Source organism: Podarcis liolepis, assembly GCF_965112155.1.
Source record: "Podarcis liolepis genome assembly, chromosome: Z".
In the NCBI taxonomy this organism is placed as follows: domain Eukaryota; kingdom Metazoa; phylum Chordata; class Lepidosauria; order Squamata; family Lacertidae; genus Podarcis; species Podarcis liolepis.
The window spans coordinates 2,371,076-2,389,830 of NC_139570.1; the positions used below are offsets into that span (position 1 = coordinate 2,371,076).

Consider the following 18,755-nt stretch of genomic DNA (forward strand, 5'->3'; position numbering starts at 1 on the left):
AGTCGTGTCCAACTCTCCGTGACCCCATGGACCAGAGCACGGCAGGCATTCCTGTCTTCCACTGCCTCCCGCAGTTTGGTCAAAACTCATGTTGGTAGCTTCGAGAACATTGTCTCATCCTCTGTTGTCCCCTTCTCCTTGTGCCCTCCATCTTTCCCAACATCAGGGTCTTTTCCAGGGAGTCTTCTCTTCTCATGAGGTGGCCCAAAGTCTTCATGGTAGGGAGTGGCAAAAAAGGAAATGTTAGTGGCAGCACCTTTCATCCTAATGGAAGCTTGGCTGCCACCTCTCAAGTGCAGGACTCTCTTTGTGGTAGCCCCAGCACCAAATGTTCTGCCCAGGTCCTTTGCTGTTTCACTCTTTCTTTTGAAGCATCATTTCCCATAGCATGGTACCATATACCAAGTCACATGATTGGTTCATTACTGATTTGTTTTCCAGGATTTGGACAGGAGACTTTCCCAAGGAAACACCAGGTTTGGACCTGGAACCTTAGCATGCAAAGCAGATGCTCTTTCACTCAACTACCCTGGAAGATGGTATTCCAATGTCCTAAATATCTAAGAGCTGCTGGATCAGAAGCCAAACCAGGCCAGCATCCTGCCATAGCAGCCAATCTTATATCCACAGGAAGCCCAAAAGCAGAATATGAGCACCGCAACACTCTGCCAACCTGCAATTCCCAGCAACTGGTACTTAATGAGTTTTCCCTGACATTGGGAGCACAGCATAGGCATAGGCAGTCTGTATCTCCTGTGCAAAGGTCTATACCGCTTTTAAAAACCATTCAAGCTGGTGGCCATTAAACAAAGGAATCCAACTCACCATCACCTGCTTAATGGGTATGCAAATCAATATGCGTGCGCACACACACCTCAGGTGCATATAAACCCTCCCTTTTAGATAGCCCAATTGTTTAAATTGAAATCTCCTGTTTATAGAAATGATTCTTGTCACATCTTTAGCTGCTCCGTAAATGCCTTGTTTCTGGAGTAATTTTAAAGTATTTAATAAACCATAGTCTCTCCTTAGAACATTCTATGTTTTAAAATAAGCCAGAGGTTTTCAACCTTTTTGAGTTTACAATTCCATTGACCAACTATATTACTTCTGCAGCTCCCATGTGGGGCTCAGGAGCCCAGTTATTTCACCCCTTGCCTGCAGAGCTGGCAGCTTCCTCTCCCCTCTCCTTGGAAGCCCTTCGGACAGCTGCCTGCAGTCCCTGGTCTCTGAACTGCGCCCCCCCTGCCCCAAAGAGAGGGGCCTCCCAGAGGCACCATTTGCCTGGGGAGCTTGTAGCCAGGGCTGCTGCAACAAACAGCTGGGCAAGCCTTTGGGAGGCAGAGATATGAGAGGGCATCAGAGGAGGGAGTGAAAAAAAGGGGGACAGAGGCCAGGGTTGCCTGTGGCACCCCGACCATCATTCAAAGCACCCCAGGGGGCCACGGCACACAGGTTGAGAACCACTGAACTAAGCAATGAATTGTGCTGCTTTCTCTGCAAGCTTCACCTCCCTCCCATCTTACTTCCAGTTCAAAAATAAAAAATGAATTTGGACTTCCAGAAAGATGCGTCTGTTCAGAAATCAGGCTTCGGAGCTCCGGAGGACTCTAATTGACTTTAATTGCTGCTCAGGAAAGTGATTTTCCTTTCTCCACTTTTAAACTTATAAATTCACTGAGAACTTATCAGCACTTTCTTATCTATGTTATACTTTATATCAGCACTTTCTTATCTATGTTATACGAAACACTCTGGGCAAGCACTGTGAGAAGCATCCTGGGCAGGCCATTAGCTGCTAGCTGTTAATTGCCAGCTCCCTTTTACACTTTGTTTTTTGACTTCCTGGCAGTCATTACACAGAGAAGCTCTTCAACAGAATAGACTGCACACTTTTTCCCTTTCCTTTCCTGCTAAGGAATCCTCTCTTTGTTTACTCATCACCGCATTATGATGCCTGCTTGTAAATGCTACAGGATACAGAAGAGGCAGTCCTTTCTCCAGCTCTCAATAAAAAATGGAGGACTGCTTTAACAAATCTGATTTTACAGTTTCAACAAAAAGCCAGTTTTCCCCTCTTGAAGTTGATTGTGAATGTGAGGAGAATACTCGGAGTGGGGGTGCAGAACTAGATTCAGCGATGGGGCAAGCTGACTCTCAGCTTCAAATAGAGGAAGAAATAACAAGTAGGGAGAGCACCCAATTAACTTTAATTGCAAGAACGGTTGAACACATCTTCCAACAAATTCAAGGTATCGCCTCCCAAATAACTCAATTATCCCAAGAGGTACATAGATTATCTGTTAATAATAAGCAGGTACCAATAGACCACCAAAGAACCAAAGCAAAATGGCGTCAACAAGAGTAGACCCCTAAGCTCAACACAGAATGTGTAGAGGTACTTAAAATCAATTCATCTAATCTTTCACCCAAAAAAGATCTGCATGACAATCTGTAGAAGTTCAGATCAAACTCCTAACTGGAAAGGCGCCCAACGTGCCAAACGACATCTATCAGACTTACTTGGAATTGGACTTACAGAGATTGATCTAGTTGGGGCTGAATCCCTGAATACCACAAACCAATTCCAAAAAATCATGTTAACTTTTTCCTCTACCAGACTGCCCTTACTGATCCACAAATTGAAACCCAGATTGTCAAGTAGAGGAGTTTTTCCAGCCCGGGTATTTCACAATTCTATTGTTGTGCCCTTATGCAAGATGAGGACTAGGGCTACAGAGTGACCCACAAAACCAAAGCCTGGATCTCCAATGGCAGTAATGACATCGCAAACAAACTTGATAAGCCGGGAAGAAACAGACATGTCTGAGTTGAATCCACAGAATCATGCTCAACATCAGTATTATCCCTTGGAAGATGATTTCCTCAATTCCTTTAGGAACCTCTCTCAGGAAAAGCAACAAACAGTTATCAAGAGGCTTGACCTTATGAGCCAGACATTGAAAGAGAACAAAAACTCGGAGGTAGAGACTGACAACAGACACAAAGTCCATAACTGCTTGATATCTACGGAACCACCAGAGTTCTGGGCAAAGATGAGACATTTAGATGAGGAGGAGTTAGGAACTACACTTAAGGAATCTCCGCTGGTGAGTACAGTGGTACCTCGGGTTAAGTACTTACCATTCTTTCAAGAGGTCTGTTCTTAACCTGAAACTGTTCTTAACCTGAAGCACCACTTTAGCTAATGGGGTCTCCTGCTGCTGCTGCGCCGCCAGAGCCCGATTTCTGTTCTTATCCTGAAGCAAAGTTCTTAACCTGAAGCACTATTTCTGGGTTAGCAGAGTCTGTAACCTGAAGCGTATGTAACCTGAAGTGTATGTAACCTGAAGTGTATGTAACCTGAGGTACCACTGTAATTTGCAAAGTGAAGGTCCAGTGAACACAAATGTGAGCACTTCATGCCCAACGACTGAAATTATTGACCATCTGGATCACACTACTAGTATAAATGATACCGTTGCCTCAAAAATTGGCAAACTCTAAAAGAACAATGACCAGCAATTTACTAAGAGGAAATCACTAGAAAACAATCAAACTTCTATCATGGAATGTAACAGGGTGGCTGAACAAGATTCAAGACAGCAATTTCTGTTCCTATTTACAAACACATGATATCATTTTCCTGCAAGAAACCTGGGCAAAAGAAGGTACAACGGTTGAATTACAGGGTTTTACAAGTTACACCCAACCAGCACTTAAAACTGCAAAGCACAGAAGGCCTAGCGGGGAGCTGGCGGTGCTGGTGTCAACATCTCTTAATGTAACAATTCAACTGTGCCCCTCACTGACCACCCCTAATTTTTTAGCATTGTCCCTGTCCGATAGTCTTCTGAGAAATACTTACTGTATTTGTGTGTATATTCCCCCAGTAAAGTCCTGTGGGGAACTGAGTTCATATTGGGAAAGACTTGACCAACTACTCGAAAGTATAGACTCTTTGTCGCCCAACCCTCGGTTTGCCTTGGGGGATGACTTCAATGCCCGGATTGGCCTTGTCTCCCCACAAAATACAATATTATCTGGACTAAACTTGGAGGACGAACCCGAAATCTGCCAGAGGACAGCAACGGACACCACCTCTAACCGCACTGGGAAATACCTCTGTGAACTTATAATTAAGCACAATCTTTTGTTATGTAATGGGCACGGACAAGGAGATCAGGAGGAGTATTTTGCTTTTATTTCCCCCAGTGGATTTACTAGCACCATACATTATATCCTAGCATCTAATAATGTGCCAGTTAATCGAGACACCCTTAGGATGATCCCCAGAGCTGAAAGCGACCACTTTCCACTTGAGTTATCTCTTGCGCTATTTGTTTCTCCCGCTTTCCCTAAAATATTGGATGAAACGGAATATCTGATACAGTGGTGCCCCGCAAGACGAAATTAATTCGTTCCGCAATTTTTGTTGTCTAGCGAATTTTTCGTCTTGCGAAGCACAAAATCCCATAGGAATGCATTGAAAATCAATTAATGCGTTCCTATGGTCAAAAAAAGTCCAAACAAAGCCAAATTTGGTACAACAACAGTTTATTAACTGCTCTTTAAAGTCACACATACTGTAAAGAGCAGTTCAAAAATTTAAGGGAAAATAAATTAACTTTATAAACAAAACATGTCTTTGTTTTTAGTCAAAGAAAAAAAAGTCGCGAGACGTTTTCGTCTTGCGAAGCAAGCCCATAGGGGAAATTCGTCTTGCGAGGCAAATCGCGAACGGAAAAACCTTTTGTCTAGCGAGTTTTTTGTCTTGCGAGGCATTCTTCTTGCGGGGCACCACTGTACTTGGAGACAGACGGTTAAAATGGAATGCACAGGTCCAGGAAAAAATGATCCAGATCCTGGATTCTCATGAGTTTGCTTTATTAAAGGGGGAAATGTTGTTAGAAACAAGAAATGTAATCGGACTCTGTGAGAATATAATTAACTGAATGCGCCCCCTGATGACCACAACCAGTGTGATCAAAAATAAAAAGTTCAAAAGACAGACATGGTTCGATAAGGAAAGTCAGAATAGTAAAAACGTCTATCTAGGGAACTTAGAAAATTGAAGTTAAAACAGGATAAGCACAATCTTGCTCTGCAAGCTGAGGTAGCTTAATTATGATACAATTATAAACTATTACTTAAAAGCAAGAAACAAATATATTATGAGCAACAGTGGAAAGCACTGAGAGATGCAGCACTTCAAAAGGACTCACATAAATTTTGGCATCTGGTTGCCCAAGGCACAAATGGGCTGGGCTACTCGTTAGAAGCATCTGTCCAAGGAAAGGATTGGGTGACATATTTTACAGGAATATATAGCCCTTTTTGCAACTGTTGCCAGGAAACTTAGAAAAAATTATATAGCCAAGATAGCTTTCAACTGTAAAGGAGACGAATTTATTTGACCCCATCTACACCAATCTTTCTCACTAAACTTTGTACATAATTGTCTATTGTATTATTTAATATTACTTTTAATATATTAGTGGACCCGCGGTAATTTTAGCTTATAAATTTTATTGTCTAATGTTTCAATTTGTATATTAAGGAGTTTCTATAGCTTTGTGCTGGCAGGGATGCGGGTGGCACTGTGGTCTAAACCACAGAGTCTAGGGCTTGCCAATCAGAAGGTTCAAATCCCTGCGACAGAGTGAGCTCCCGTTGCTCAGTCCATGCTCCTGCCAACCTAGCAGTTCAAAAGCATGTCAAAGTGCAAGTAGATAAATAGGTACCGCTCCGGCGGGAAGGTAAACGGCGTTTCCATGCGCTGCTCTGGTTCATCAGAAGCGGCTTAGTCATGCTGGCCACATGACCCGGAAAACCTGTCTACGGACAAACGTTGGCTCCCTCGGCCAGTAAAGCGAGATGAGCACCACAATCCCACAGTTGTCCACGACTGGACTTAACTGTCAGGGGTCCTTTACCTTTACCTTTTTATAGTGTTGTGCAGATTAGGTCATGCTTTGACAATACAAATGTTTTAAGTTTTTGTATCAAATTAGTATATTTTTTATTGAATGACACTGTATACATTGCAGCAGCCTTTGTCTATAAGCAATAAACTTGACTGAGTGAAATGAGTTCAGCGAGTGCATTGACCAGAACAGCACCTTCACTACTAGTTTTATTCATTTCCCACTTGATGGCTTCATTTCTGCTCACATGTACAACTTACTGCTTGTAATCCACTTCAGTAAAGAACATAGCATAAGAACCTAAGAAGAGCCTGCTGGATGAGGCCAATGGCCCATCAAGTCCAGCATCCTGTTCTCACAGGGGCCAACCAGATGCCCATTGTGGGAAACATGGAAGCAGGATCCGAGCATCAGAGCAGCCTCTCCCCTTGTGTGGCTTCCAGCAACTGGGACTGAGGAGCATTGCTGTTTCCAACTGTGAAGGAAGAGCGGAGCCATTGTGGCTGGCAGCCATTGATTGCTTTCTTCTCCATGAATTTGTCCAATCCTCTTTTAAAGCCCTGTAGGTCGGTGGCCTCCCAAGGGAGTGTGTTTCATAGTTTATGCACCACATGAAGTCTTTTATCTTTACTAGATCTTCCAACGTTCAGCTCCATTGATGTCCATGAGTTCTGGTGTCACGTGAGAGAAAAACTATTCACTTTCTCCAAATCATGAATAATTTTATAAGTTTCTATCGTGTCCCCTCTTACTCATCTTTTCTCTAAACTAAAAATTCCCAAAATTGTGCAGCTTTTCTTCATTAGCCTAAGTAGTTAAGTTTAAGCAAGATGAAGAAAGCAGTATTCAAATATACTTAATGAAACCAGTGGTATATTCAAATTGCTGCACATGGGCACATCTTTACAGCATGTCTATGGTAGAAATATTAAGAAGCTTAAGCTGTTGAAAGGCTTTCTTCAGGGAATTCCCGGGACTTTTAGCTATGTGTTGAGAAGTGTTGTCAAAGGTCTCTCCCTCCACTGCTGAATATTCCAGGTACGGGGGCTTTGTAATTAGCACCACCACATTTAAACAGCTCCAAAAGCGTTTGGATAATTAGTGTTCTATTGAAAGTGAAAAGGATTTCAAGGAAGGGAATCACCCATGAAATCGCCCATATGTCTTCCACACTAGCAAACTCATGATCCAACTGATGGCTCTTGTGAACCATCCACAGACCAGAGAGGTTATTGGAAAGCTTGGGGGGGGGGAGTACAAAAATATCTTAAAGGGTGTGTGTGTGAAGCCCTCAAAAGCAGGTCCCTAAGGACAAGGAGGAACACGGGTGATGCTGTGGTCTAAACCAGAGCCTAGGGCTTGCCGATCAGAAGGTTGGCAGTTCGAATCCCCGCGACGGGGTGAGCTCCCATTGCTCAGTCCCTGCTCCTGCCCACCTAGCAGTTCGAAAGCACAAAAGTGCAAGTAGATAAATAGCGGGAAGGTAAACGGTGTTTCCGTGCGCTGCTTTGGTGTGTTCTCAGTATCCACCCACTGTAATTTGTTTGACCCGTTTTTGATTTCTGAATTTTAAATTGTTGCAACATGCTCTGTGACATGGTGAAAGGAGAGTATTGAATTTAATAAACAAGCAAACAAATAACTAAATAGTCCCCATACTATCCTTCCACAAACAGAAATGGCACTCCCCACCCCAGGTTTTATAAATAGTCCAGCAATGCAAATGGTCTTCTAATTGCTTTACAACAGGCTTCCCCCAACTGGCGCTCTCAACAGCTGTGCTGGCTGAGGTTGATGGGAAATGTAGTGCAAGTATCTGCAGGGCACCAAGTTGGAATACAGTGGTACCTCAGGTTAAGAACTTAATTCGTTCCGGAGGTCCGTTCTTAACCTGAAACTGTTCTTAACCTGAAGCACCACTTTAGCTAATGGGGCCTCCTGCTGCCACCGCACCACCGGAGCATGGTTTCTCTTCTCATCCTGAAGCAAAGTTCTTAACCCAAGGTACTATTTCTGGGTTAGCAGAGTCTGTAACCTGAAGTGTCTGTAACTTGAGGTACCACTGTACCTAATTTAGACGAGGGCTGGAGAACCTTTCGCCTTCCAGATGTTGCTGGACTCGCCTCCCACCCGCCATGGACGACCAGGTTCCCCAGCCCTCCTTCAGACCATTCTGAATTTCAGACCCTTTTTGGTTCCTGTCTGATATTTTCTGTGAACTCAAAGAAGTTTGAACTTAAACCAGCATGGTACAGATTATCTCGTTTGTATTTTACGCCTCTCAGTTCTAGAACCAGTGCCTGTCTCCACTAGATGGCCCTCTGTGTTTAGAGTTTATGAAGAATATGTGAGATCTGTAACAAAATGTTGCAGCTTAAGAGGGTTCAGGGTTTCAGCCAGCAAGATGTACTGTCTGTCAGGAAACCCCATCCCTTTCTGCCTTTTCCCCACAACAGACACTGAATCATCTCAAGTATTACAGGCCAAGGTAAAGAGATGTGTCTTCAGTATTCGCCAAAAGTCGTATCGTTAAAGTGTGACATTGATCTCTGAGGGGAGGGAGTTCCACAACTTAGGGGCTGCCACAGGGAATTTTGAGGGCAAGGGGCCACCAAAGAAGGCCCCCTCTGCCAATCCTAACACCTGTGGGGGTCTGTAGGGAAGGAGACAGTCTCTCAGATATTTGGTGTCTAAATTGTTTACCACTTATATCACTAGCGTGATCACCGTGAGTTGGGCGCCAAAATGAACTGGGAACCAATGTAGCTGTTTTTTAGAACAGGAGTTATACGAGTTCTAAAAGCAACTCCAGTCAGTAATTTGACAGCTTAAGTTTCCAAGTCACTTTCAAGTGCAGCCTCACATAGAGGGCAGTGTAATAATCCACTTACCAGTCCTGTGGCCAAGTCATCTCTGTCTAAACATGGCTGTGGCTAGAAATAGGCATTCCTCCTAGCCACCTGAGGCTTGAAGTGACAATGCTAGGTCCCGAGTCTGCCCAGGGTACAAACCTACTCTGCAGCCCCATCTAGGACAGGCTCCTTCTGGACTCAAGAACTTGGAACACAAACCACCTCTGTGCTTTTAGGACTGAGTTTACCTTTTTGGGCCCATAACCAGTCCATCACTACCTGGGAACACATGTGTAACACCTCAGCTGAATTTCTAGATTCAGATGGAACAGAGGCACAGAGCTAAGTGTCATCTGCATATTGGTGACACTTCACCAGTTGAAATCAGACTCAACCACCATCTCTGAGCCATGCAAAAAATGATGATGCAATAAAAGGACAAAAAGCAACTTCTCTTTCAACATGTGCAGTTTTAATGCTACATCTTTTCTTTCTCCTCTGAAACAGGAACCATCAACAACATTTTATGGGTTGCAAAGCCCAAAATGTTATTTCATTGGTATATCTTATGAATATTTACAAATACCTTTAAATTCAGTTAGCTCTAAACAAACAAAAAAACCAACATTTTTTTAAACTACAATGCTTTAAAAAATATGTAAACAATTTTATTTTACACTGTTGTAAAATACAAGAATTGTTCCTAATGCAGCTTAATTTTTTTGTTTAAGGTGAGCATAGCCCAGTGCCCATGAATAAGGAATGAGAGACTCTTTCATAGAAATATTGTGCTCCAGTGTGCAACGGAAAGAGAAAGGAAAAGGTATATATTAAGAAAGGAATCTAGAGTGCACAACAATTAGAAGACAAGAGAAATCCACTTTAGAAAACATTGATACATGGTTGCTGCTAACCCATCCAGGCCAAGGGATGGAGGAAGGGCAGGAAAGACCTCACAGAACATTACAGAATCCGGCCACAAATTCAGCTTTGTTAACACAGATTTAGAAATAGATCAGCTTTGCTGGAAACAGGAATCTGGAGAGAGAGACTGCATGACATCTTTGCAAATAATAAAAATAAAAATCCCCACCCCACCCCACCCTGGGAACCAATAAATTAAATTAAATATTCAGTTAAGCTGTTTGGTATGTGTCACCCCCAAAAGGGCAAGTGAATATCTCATTGCCCTTTTCATGCAGAATCCTGTGCATGGCGAACAGTTGCTTAGCAAAACAATTTTTCAGAGAAATGCAACGCTGAGTTGCTGTTTTGACCACGTCATTTATGGGCGTCTCTTTCTATTCTAAAAGCCGGGGGGAGTTAATAATTGGGATGCTGCTTCCCCAGGAGGAGGACGGAGCAGCTTTAAGTGAGAGTTCAAAAGATAAGCCAACCCTCGAACTCTATATTATACTTTGCTTCTCTGATCACATGATTCATACCCAGGTACCATCCATCATGATGCTGTCGAGTTACCAATGATTTCAAGATGTGTTTTTCTTCTTGTTGATGAAGACTTTGATGGCTCCGGTAAAGTCAGCCGACAGAAGCACTTCTGTGTGATCTGTCTTCAAAGCTCCTTAAAAGGGCAGAAGAAGCTGGTTTAGGAAATGGCGCCAGGCATGAGGTAGCACACAGCAAACAGGTTAGGGGAGGGAAGCTCAGCTCTGCATGCACAGGGGTCCAACATCCCATCCCTGGCATCTGCAATGGGTGATGGGAAAGACCCTGGAGAGCTACTGCCAGCCAGAGTAGACAGCACTGCACAAGATAGGCCACATTCATCAGAGACTAGGAAAACACTAGTCGTTCACTTAACCCTGCTTTCTGCATATGCCTCAAGGCAGCTGGTAAAATAAAAGCACACAATAAAAGCTATAAAACACACACACAAAAGAAGAAGAAATCTAAACTCCAATTAAAAGGGGGCAACTGGAAGCAGCCTGGAAGGCCAAATCCAGTTAAGGCTCCAGGAGAACACAATGGACTACTCCTGTTTCTGAAACAGAACAACGAAGGTCATCAGGTTGAGAGTGGGCAATCCAGTGTCTAGATGTCACCACTCCAACAGTCAATTGCCTAAGCCCCAAGGGCAGCCTCCCAAAACTGATGGACAGATTGGAAGACTGTCTTCTCCAGTATTAGGCAGCCCAGCACCTGGCCTTCATACTCAAGAGGTAATCGCGGAAAAAGCCCAAGCACTGTGTCCCTTCCTTGATGGTTGAAAGCAGAGTTGAAAGCAATTCCCTATAAATAAGCATGACTTGTGTTATCTGCTCAATAGCATAGAAGCATCATTTACAGCCCTCCACTGACATCTTTTCAAGGGTCTTCCAGTCCTTCACTCAATCATTCATCTTCCCATTGTTTAACAGATGGAGAAGTTACTTGTGCAGTGTGGGAGAGGAGAAATCACTCAGGATAACAGAACAGGGGAGGCAGGGAGAGAGAGAGATGAAGGGCCAGGCCTGAGAGCAGCCCTCTCAGGACTCAAAAGGAGCTGCTTGAAATCCCCAGCAGCAAGAGAAATCCACTAAGTTCAATTTAGAATCCTTCATTTCCCATTGACTCCTGTTCTCCCTTCTCATCTTATTCAGTCCTAGTAATCACACAACACTGAGCACTCTGAAGTAGCTTATAGGTGAAATCAAATACATTTCAGTTGGGATTACCTACCTAAATGGATGCGCTACTTCAAGAGCATTTCCCTGCTCAAGGTTAAGGGTGACCCAGGGCCTGCCACAGAGTGGTGACATCAAAACCTCACCCCGAGGTGATAGGGCACCTACCAGAAGGAATGGGATCAGTTGATTCAGAATCTTCATTTTTGTTTTCGGGCTCCTGCTTTTCAGGTGTATCCAATGATACCATCAAGCTGGGATTTGGGGCAAAAATGGCAGATGTGACCACTGCGTTATGTGCTACAAAGAGAAGAAAAGCAATCAGGACCCACCCTTTGGGGAAAAACGCAGGGAAAACAAGGAGTTCCTTGGAGTATGGAGGTTAATTGTAGGTAACTGGCAGATGCAATGGTGATTTTTAGGGATGGCTCTGATAGGAAGTATTTAAAGCTCCAATTCACTCACAAGGAATTGGTCAGAACAGGGGGAATACAGTACATGAATACCCACACAAAAACCTGGTTTGCTTCTGATCCTCGAACACACTCTTGCGACCTTTTTTGTTACTGACATGGAATGTGTTCAGTCGCAATTCACAGGTCTGCCAGGCACTACTCAATTCACCCAGGACAGCTAACCATCTGCCCAAGCCAGAGACCACATAAGAGCCAATTCAAAGATGCCAGAAGGGAACATGGTTCATGCCTCATAAGCTCCTGGTCACCCTTAACCTTTTCACCTACTGCCTGGATGCCTTCACAAGCACCACCACCCCATCCTAGGATAGTCTAGTCCTGTAGAGGACTGTACCATGCACGTAGCCTTCCTGATCACGTAGAATATGCTGCTACCAAAATTGGATTCGATAGAAAACAACTGTGCCAAGACTTAAACCCACTCCTTTGAATAGCACAAGAAGCCCTAATCAAGCTAAGTGCTTCACAGGGGAAGAATAAGTGGTGTGGTTTTGTCATCAGCCATTCATATTTGGAGAAGACTTCTTCTGGCCACTTCAGGATTTGTAACACTCCCAGGCAGGCAGCATTTTCTTATAAGGGTGGGGGGGGGCACCAGTCGCCCTCGAAATGCTGTTGGACTCCAGCTCCCATCAGCCCCAGTCAGAGGATGCAGGTGGTACCCCAGCAGCACCTGGAGGGCGCAAAGTTCCCCAGCTCAGGTTTATACAAGATTTGTGAAGAGCAGCAGGGAAGAGGACTGCGCTACATTTCTAAACAGGGGGAATTTTGTTTTGTTTTAAAATGCAGAAGGGTGGGGAGCTTCTGAAATGGCGAACTCCATACCTGTTGCAGTCTGCTCTACCACCTTTCTGAGACATGCGGATCAGATCGCTTTTTACATAAGTACGTTTGCACGGCTGGACAGCAAGCAAGAGGTTTTTGCAGATGTACTGGGCCACCACCTGCAGGGGCACCCCCTTTTGGCTCTGCTCTTCCTGTTCAGCGACTATGTTGCCCCATTTTCATTTACCCCGAACAGCTCCACCCTTAACTGGATTGTTGCAGTGGGCTTTACTGGTTACACTGCTGGAGAGGGAAAGGGAGGAGGCTGGATCTGCACAGAGGCCCAAAGCATTCTGGGAGGCCATCTGACTAGCACTGAGGTCAGAACCCATCAACAAGAGGCTGGCACACAAGCACTCGGTCACTCACAGGGGGCCAGCTTTTCCCTTGGGATACACAAGTCCCCGCCACATGCGTGGCTTAAATTAGAGGTATTGCAACTGAAAGGCCGCAGCTTCAGCTCAAACACTGAGGTGGCAGTGGGGCTTCACCTTTGACACCCTCCCAGAAGTCATTCCGGTCCCTCCTGACGGAAGTAAACTTGCTTAAATCATGGTAGGTGCTCCAGATGTAAACGTATTTATCTTCAGAACCACTCACAATGTAGGTGAAGTCATGGCTGAGGAATGAGAGAAGAAAAACAATCCCAAATTACTTTCAGTTCATCTTTTCTTGTTCCCATTGCTTCCTCCCACAAGACAGGAAATTCATGGCTTAAAACAAAGTCAAAGGGTACACGGTGTGTCAATGTTACTTTGTCTATTACTTTCTTATTCTGCCAAGAGCTCAGGGGGGTGCACAGGGTTCTCTCCTCCCATATCCCATAATGACCTTAGCTACCCTTTGGGTTTGATGAGTTGGGAGATGGTGACTGGTTCAAGGTCCATGTCTTGACTAGTGGATATTTCAACCCAGATCTCCCCAGTGCTAGCTTGAGATTCCATCTGCTACACTACAGAAGAGACCACGAAAAGCACACAAAAAACAAAATTTCTGAAACGTTTAATTTCAGAAGCAGAAAACATGGTCTGTTCATGTATGTATCTATCTCTACAAATATGCAAAGAGCAACTTAAATCTGCATGATGAAGTCAAGGCGTGCACTGCGTTCTTCTTCCCAGAAAGGGCTGCAGGGGGAGGGAGTCTAGGAAGTCCTGGCTAAGAGCCATTTCTTTCTTTACCTGAAGCTGGCTTTGATCTGGCTGCTGCTGTTGACATAGCCCTTGTATTTCATAGACAGAGACAAATCTCTCAGGTCATAGAGTCGGATTCGGGAGTCGTTTGACGTCACCAAGATCTGGCAAGAAAAGTTTTTAAAAATCCATCAGCGGAATGAGTTGAGAAGTAGAAGCTAGACTGGCCTGCCATTTCTGCACTGAGCTTCAGAAATGACCAGAGCTCAGGCCTATCCAGATGTCAAACTCTGTTCCCACAGAAGCATTTTTCCACTAAGTGGAAAATGTGTGGGATCTGCTGGCAGTGAGGGAAGAGCACTATGTACATGCTTAAATACTCTCCATTACTGATCTAGCTTGCTCAGCAGAACCAAAGTTGAGACAGTTTCTAAATCTTCTCATTGGAGAAACAGAAGGGCTTCTTCCGTGGGTTGACACCCTGAGCATTAGCCGGCCTCTGAATCTCCTTCCAGCCTTTTGAGTTGAGGCACAAAGAGTGGGGGGTGGGGGTTGCTACATACTACCATCAGCTTTGGCACTACTTTTCGGGGTATTCTGAGTTCATGTTCACTGTAATGTTGACATATGGTAAATTGTTAATTGTTGGTTTGTGCATGCTGTATTATATTTTTTATTTCATTTGTTACTGTAATACTGTAACAACATTATCAATGCAAACATTAAAAACACATTTTCAAAAACAAAGATCATAGGACAGACAGCATCATTGTGCGCCATAGACCTGGTTTAATATGTGCACCTTCTGAAAGCTCATCCACAAAAATTCAGAAACAAAGTTGCCAGCTATACAACTACACAGATGGGCACACCAACTGAGCAGGCACTTCCATGCGCCACTGCACACACGGCTTGGCAGTAGGATCACAAAGGAGGGCCAGCCCAGCAGATCTCAAGGCATGGGAACTGGCAGTCATTCAGGGCTTTCTAAGTTTGCAACAAAACCATGCATTGGGCCTAGAAGCATATCAGCAGTCAGTACTGTTTGTGCAAGGCTGTGTTACACAGGTTCAAACAGAAGCACCAGGTGCAACTCTGGAGGCTGCACTCTGGACTAGCTGCGGCTTCCACACCATCACTCCAGGTTTGTGAAACTATGCAATGTAGGTAACATTAAATGAACTTGTGGAATTGGACACAATGACCAAAGAGTGCGAGTGTCTTCAAAGTAAGAGGAGCTACCTTGTTTTCTCCTGGCAGTGGCTCAATTCCAGTGATTTTCCTCCCAACTCGATTCCGCCCTCTAGTTGACCGCACGTGGATCTGTGTATGATACTTTAAGTGCTAAAGAGAAATAAAACAAGAAGAAATTCATTGGACTATACACACAGGTTCACCGAGCTCTGCTCTGCATCCTGAAGTGGCCAAAACTGGACTGGAACCTGGAAGCAGCTCAAGGGAAAACAGTTGGTGTTGGCAGTGCGTACTTGAGACAATATTAGTCCGTAAAATGGGGCTTCTTTCTGAATGTTTTGAATCACAGCAACCATCCTACTTACTGGTTGTCTCCCTTGAATGAACCAGGTGGCATCAATTGTGGCAGCAGGGCTTACCTCTGTGTCATAGAAGATACACCGGCCATCATAGGTGCCAATAACAGCGTATTTGCCATTCTGGCAAAAGTTGGCTGCTGTGATCAGCTTGGTCTGCCCATCCACTTCATTCCAGAGGGCCACTTTTTTGTCAGGAATGTTCCAAAGTCGCAGCTTTCCATCCAGCGAGCCACTTAAGAAGTATCTGTCATCCTAAAAGAGGATAGATGCCACAAGAAATGTGTTATTGGTGGCAACTTCTTTGAGGTCTTCTAATATGTTGTCTTCACCCCACTGGAAATGGACACACAGGTACAGGGCCAACTTTGCTCTATTAGAATCTCACCATTCCTGACATTCAGGTAAACTTTGGTGTCTGCATGAGTGCAAATTCATGGGCTTGTTGTACATCACACATTCTCAAACATGCAAACTAAGGTTGGTAGGTCCCACAGGCACCATCTTAAGATAGGTACAATGTGTATCTTGATAACTCTTTCATGTACCCTTACTCATAGAAGCACAGAATTGTAGAGTTGGAAGGAACGCCAAGGGTCATTCAGTCCAACCCCCTGCAATTCAGGAATGACAGATAAATGATCTCTGACAGATGCCCATCCAACCTCTGCTTACAAACCTCCAATGAAGGAGAGCCCACCGCCTTGTGAGGTAGTCCGTTCCACTGTTGAATACATCTTACCATCAGAAAGTTCCTCCTCATGTTCCAGCAGGAATCTCCTTCCTTGGCATTTGAATCCATTGGTTTGGGTCCTGCCCTCTGGAGCAGCAGAAAACAAGCTTGCTCCATCTTCCATGAATCAGCCCTTCAGATAATTGAAGATGGCTATCTTATCACCTCTCTGTGTTCTCTTCTCCAGGCTAAACAAAGAGCAGGAAGCATGGAGAAGAGGATAGCTTCCAGGTTGCCCATTGAAAGTGCAGTAAGAGAGGGAAGGAGAACACCGTTCCAATGAAGAAAGGGTGAGCTAGGAGTGACAAGAGGCAGGCCGAGGAGAATGCCTCTTGCCAGAAACTGCAGCACAGCGCAGGGCCTAAATACTGCAGTATTTCCTGCACATCTGCAGCTCACCCAAGAAGTCCAGACAAGGGTGGTCCAGAAGCCCCAGCTGGTGCTGCAGTTGGTGTGTAGGTTCGCCCTTGAGGAGGAAAGTGGAGCTGAAGGGGGAGTGGGATGCTCCAGGAGCACCCTGCAGCTGGTAAGTTGCGGGGGGGGGGGTCCCTAAGAGGAGGAGGAATGCAGAGAAGCAGCAACAGCGGCTGCAACCAGAGCAAGTTATGGGTCAAGAGGAGCGGCAGAAGAAATGGGAAGCAGAGGCATCAGTGCTCGGGTCCAGGCAGCACAGAAGGAGCAACAGTGCTGCCAGACCTCAAGGCAAAAGGTGGCCAACCAGAGGTGGCAGGGGGGACAGACCCTGGTTGAAGCTCTGAGGCTGCCTTGGTGTGGGGTGACTGGGTGCCGCGTGGTTCCAGTGGGTTTTAGATTTCCATGGAGCCTGGGGAAAAGAGGGGAGCAGGAGGGGATACCTGATGACCCCCAGCCTCTGATCTGTTTCTTTCTTCTTTCATTTCCTCGCACACTTGCACATGGGAGAGGTTGAGCTGGCAATCAGGAGGTGCTGCTTCACAGGAAAGAGGAGGTGGTGGAGACGACTGGGGAGACGCTGTAGGTTTTGTGCAAGCCCACAGAGGAGGAAGAGGAGGCAACAGCAGCACCAGTGTTCACCATGGACTTTGGGGGGTGGGGTGGAGATGGGCCTGGTTTTAGTGCATGGTTTTAGTGGACTGACCTGCAGGGACACAGCATGATAGGCTCCACAGGGGTGGGTGGGGAGAGGGAGGGCCCATCCTTGAGACAGTTATGGTAAGGCTGTGGAGAGGGGGTAGGATTGTACAGAGCAGGTAGCATGGAGAGAGAGGGTGGAGTGTGCAGGGATGTCCGTGTTTATCCTGGTGGCACAGTGTGGTTTGGAATGTATTTTTAAAGTGTGTTTTATCGTCTATGGTGCTAGTTTTAGTGCTTAATAAAGCCTATTGCAAACACCTTTTTATCCTGGCCCCCTCTCCTCTCCACAACTTCCAGCTTGACACACAAACTCAATCCTCTATTCATATTTAAAATTCAAAACTGGGTTAGAAACGAGGCCATCTCCCTTACCCGTGGATGGAAGGCTATAGCAGTGACGAAGTCAATGTGCTGGAAACAGCAGAGGCACTCCCGCCTGGATATGTGCCAGAGCCTGACTGTCTTATCCATAGAAGAAGAGAGTAGAAAGTAATTCTGGGGGGGATCAAAATGGCATGCATTATTTCTGAGACGTATAAAATATAAAGAGAGTGCAGAGCCCTGATGCAATCTACTGTTAAGTTTCATCTATTCGGCATGGAAGAGATCTCTCTCATTGCTTGCAGTTCAGCAAAAAGGGATTGGGGAAAAGAGTAAGCCTTCATGCGTGCTAATGATGCGAGTTCACTTCAACTAGTAAGTGCAGCAGCGGCAAACAAACTCTGGTTACAGGTCCAGGAGATCAGGATTGGTGGAAAGAGTTTGTCTGCCTTTCCTGATCTTTCATCATGGCCGACAGTTGTGGAGTGGGTGTGCTACAGGCCCACGGAGAGAACAGAAATGTACCCCTATCTGGGCAGATAAACTATATGATGATAATGATGATGATGATGATTTATTTCTTGTGCCCCACCCATTTGAGTGGGTTGCCCCAGCCACTCTGGGCATCTTCCAACGAAATATAAAGGAACACAACAAAACATCAAACATAAAAAGCTTGCCGAAACAGGGCTGCCTTCAGATGTCTATGAAAAATTAAGAAAAAAACAAGGACATGAAAAACTGATTTCACTGTTTCTCACGATGTGGATAGGAAATTGTTATCACTACAATAAGCCTGCAACTTATGTTCTGTGGATCGCAACTGAAGCCAAAATTGCATATCATCAAAAGCCAATGCCAATGTCATTTTCCCCAGAACCCCTCCTTTTTTGCCACGTGCGTAAGTTGTGGGCTTACAGTACAATAAAGTGATGGGGGCTGGTATTTCTTCCCCTTAAGGCATCTTCTCCCAACCTGCTGCCCTCCAGGCATTCTGAACTACAACCCCCATCAGCTTTGATTATTGGCCACACTGGTTGGGGGGCTAAGGGAGCTGCAGGCCAAAGCATCTGGAGGGCACCAGGTTGGGGAAGGCCGATGTAAGGTCTGCTTCTCTGGCTGCACCCTCCTGTCCTATAAATTTAGGTGCCTTATCCACTGTACTGTCCCATTGTGGAATGATCCCAGGTGGGCCACAGCT

The 18,755-nt window shown here is 45.1% G+C and overlaps 1 protein-coding gene and 1 long non-coding RNA gene across 3 annotated transcripts in view; one reads left to right on the forward strand and one right to left on the reverse strand.

Moving 5' to 3' along the window:
* Positions 1-18,755, forward strand: part of LOC310698904 — a 400,562-nt gene that overhangs the window by 227,477 nt on the left and 154,330 nt on the right. The window lies entirely within an intron of this gene.
* Positions 9,230-18,755, reverse strand: part of WDR44 (WD repeat domain 44) — a 45,237-nt gene continuing 35,711 nt past the window's right edge. For both annotated transcript variants that reach the window (XM_083486318.1, XM_083486319.1), the window contains exons 14-20: positions 17,606-17,728; positions 15,451-15,642; positions 15,080-15,181; positions 13,886-14,001; positions 13,196-13,323; positions 11,572-11,703; positions 9,230-10,361 (exon numbers count right to left, since the gene is read on the reverse strand). In XM_083486318.1, coding sequence (XP_083342444.1) covers positions 10,267-10,361; positions 11,572-11,703; positions 13,196-13,323; positions 13,886-14,001; positions 15,080-15,181; positions 15,451-15,642; positions 17,606-17,728 — 888 coding nt within the window. In that variant the 3' untranslated portion in view covers positions 9,230-10,266. The remainder of the gene's footprint in view (positions 10,362-11,571; positions 11,704-13,195; positions 13,324-13,885; positions 14,002-15,079; positions 15,182-15,450; positions 15,643-17,605; positions 17,729-18,755) is intronic.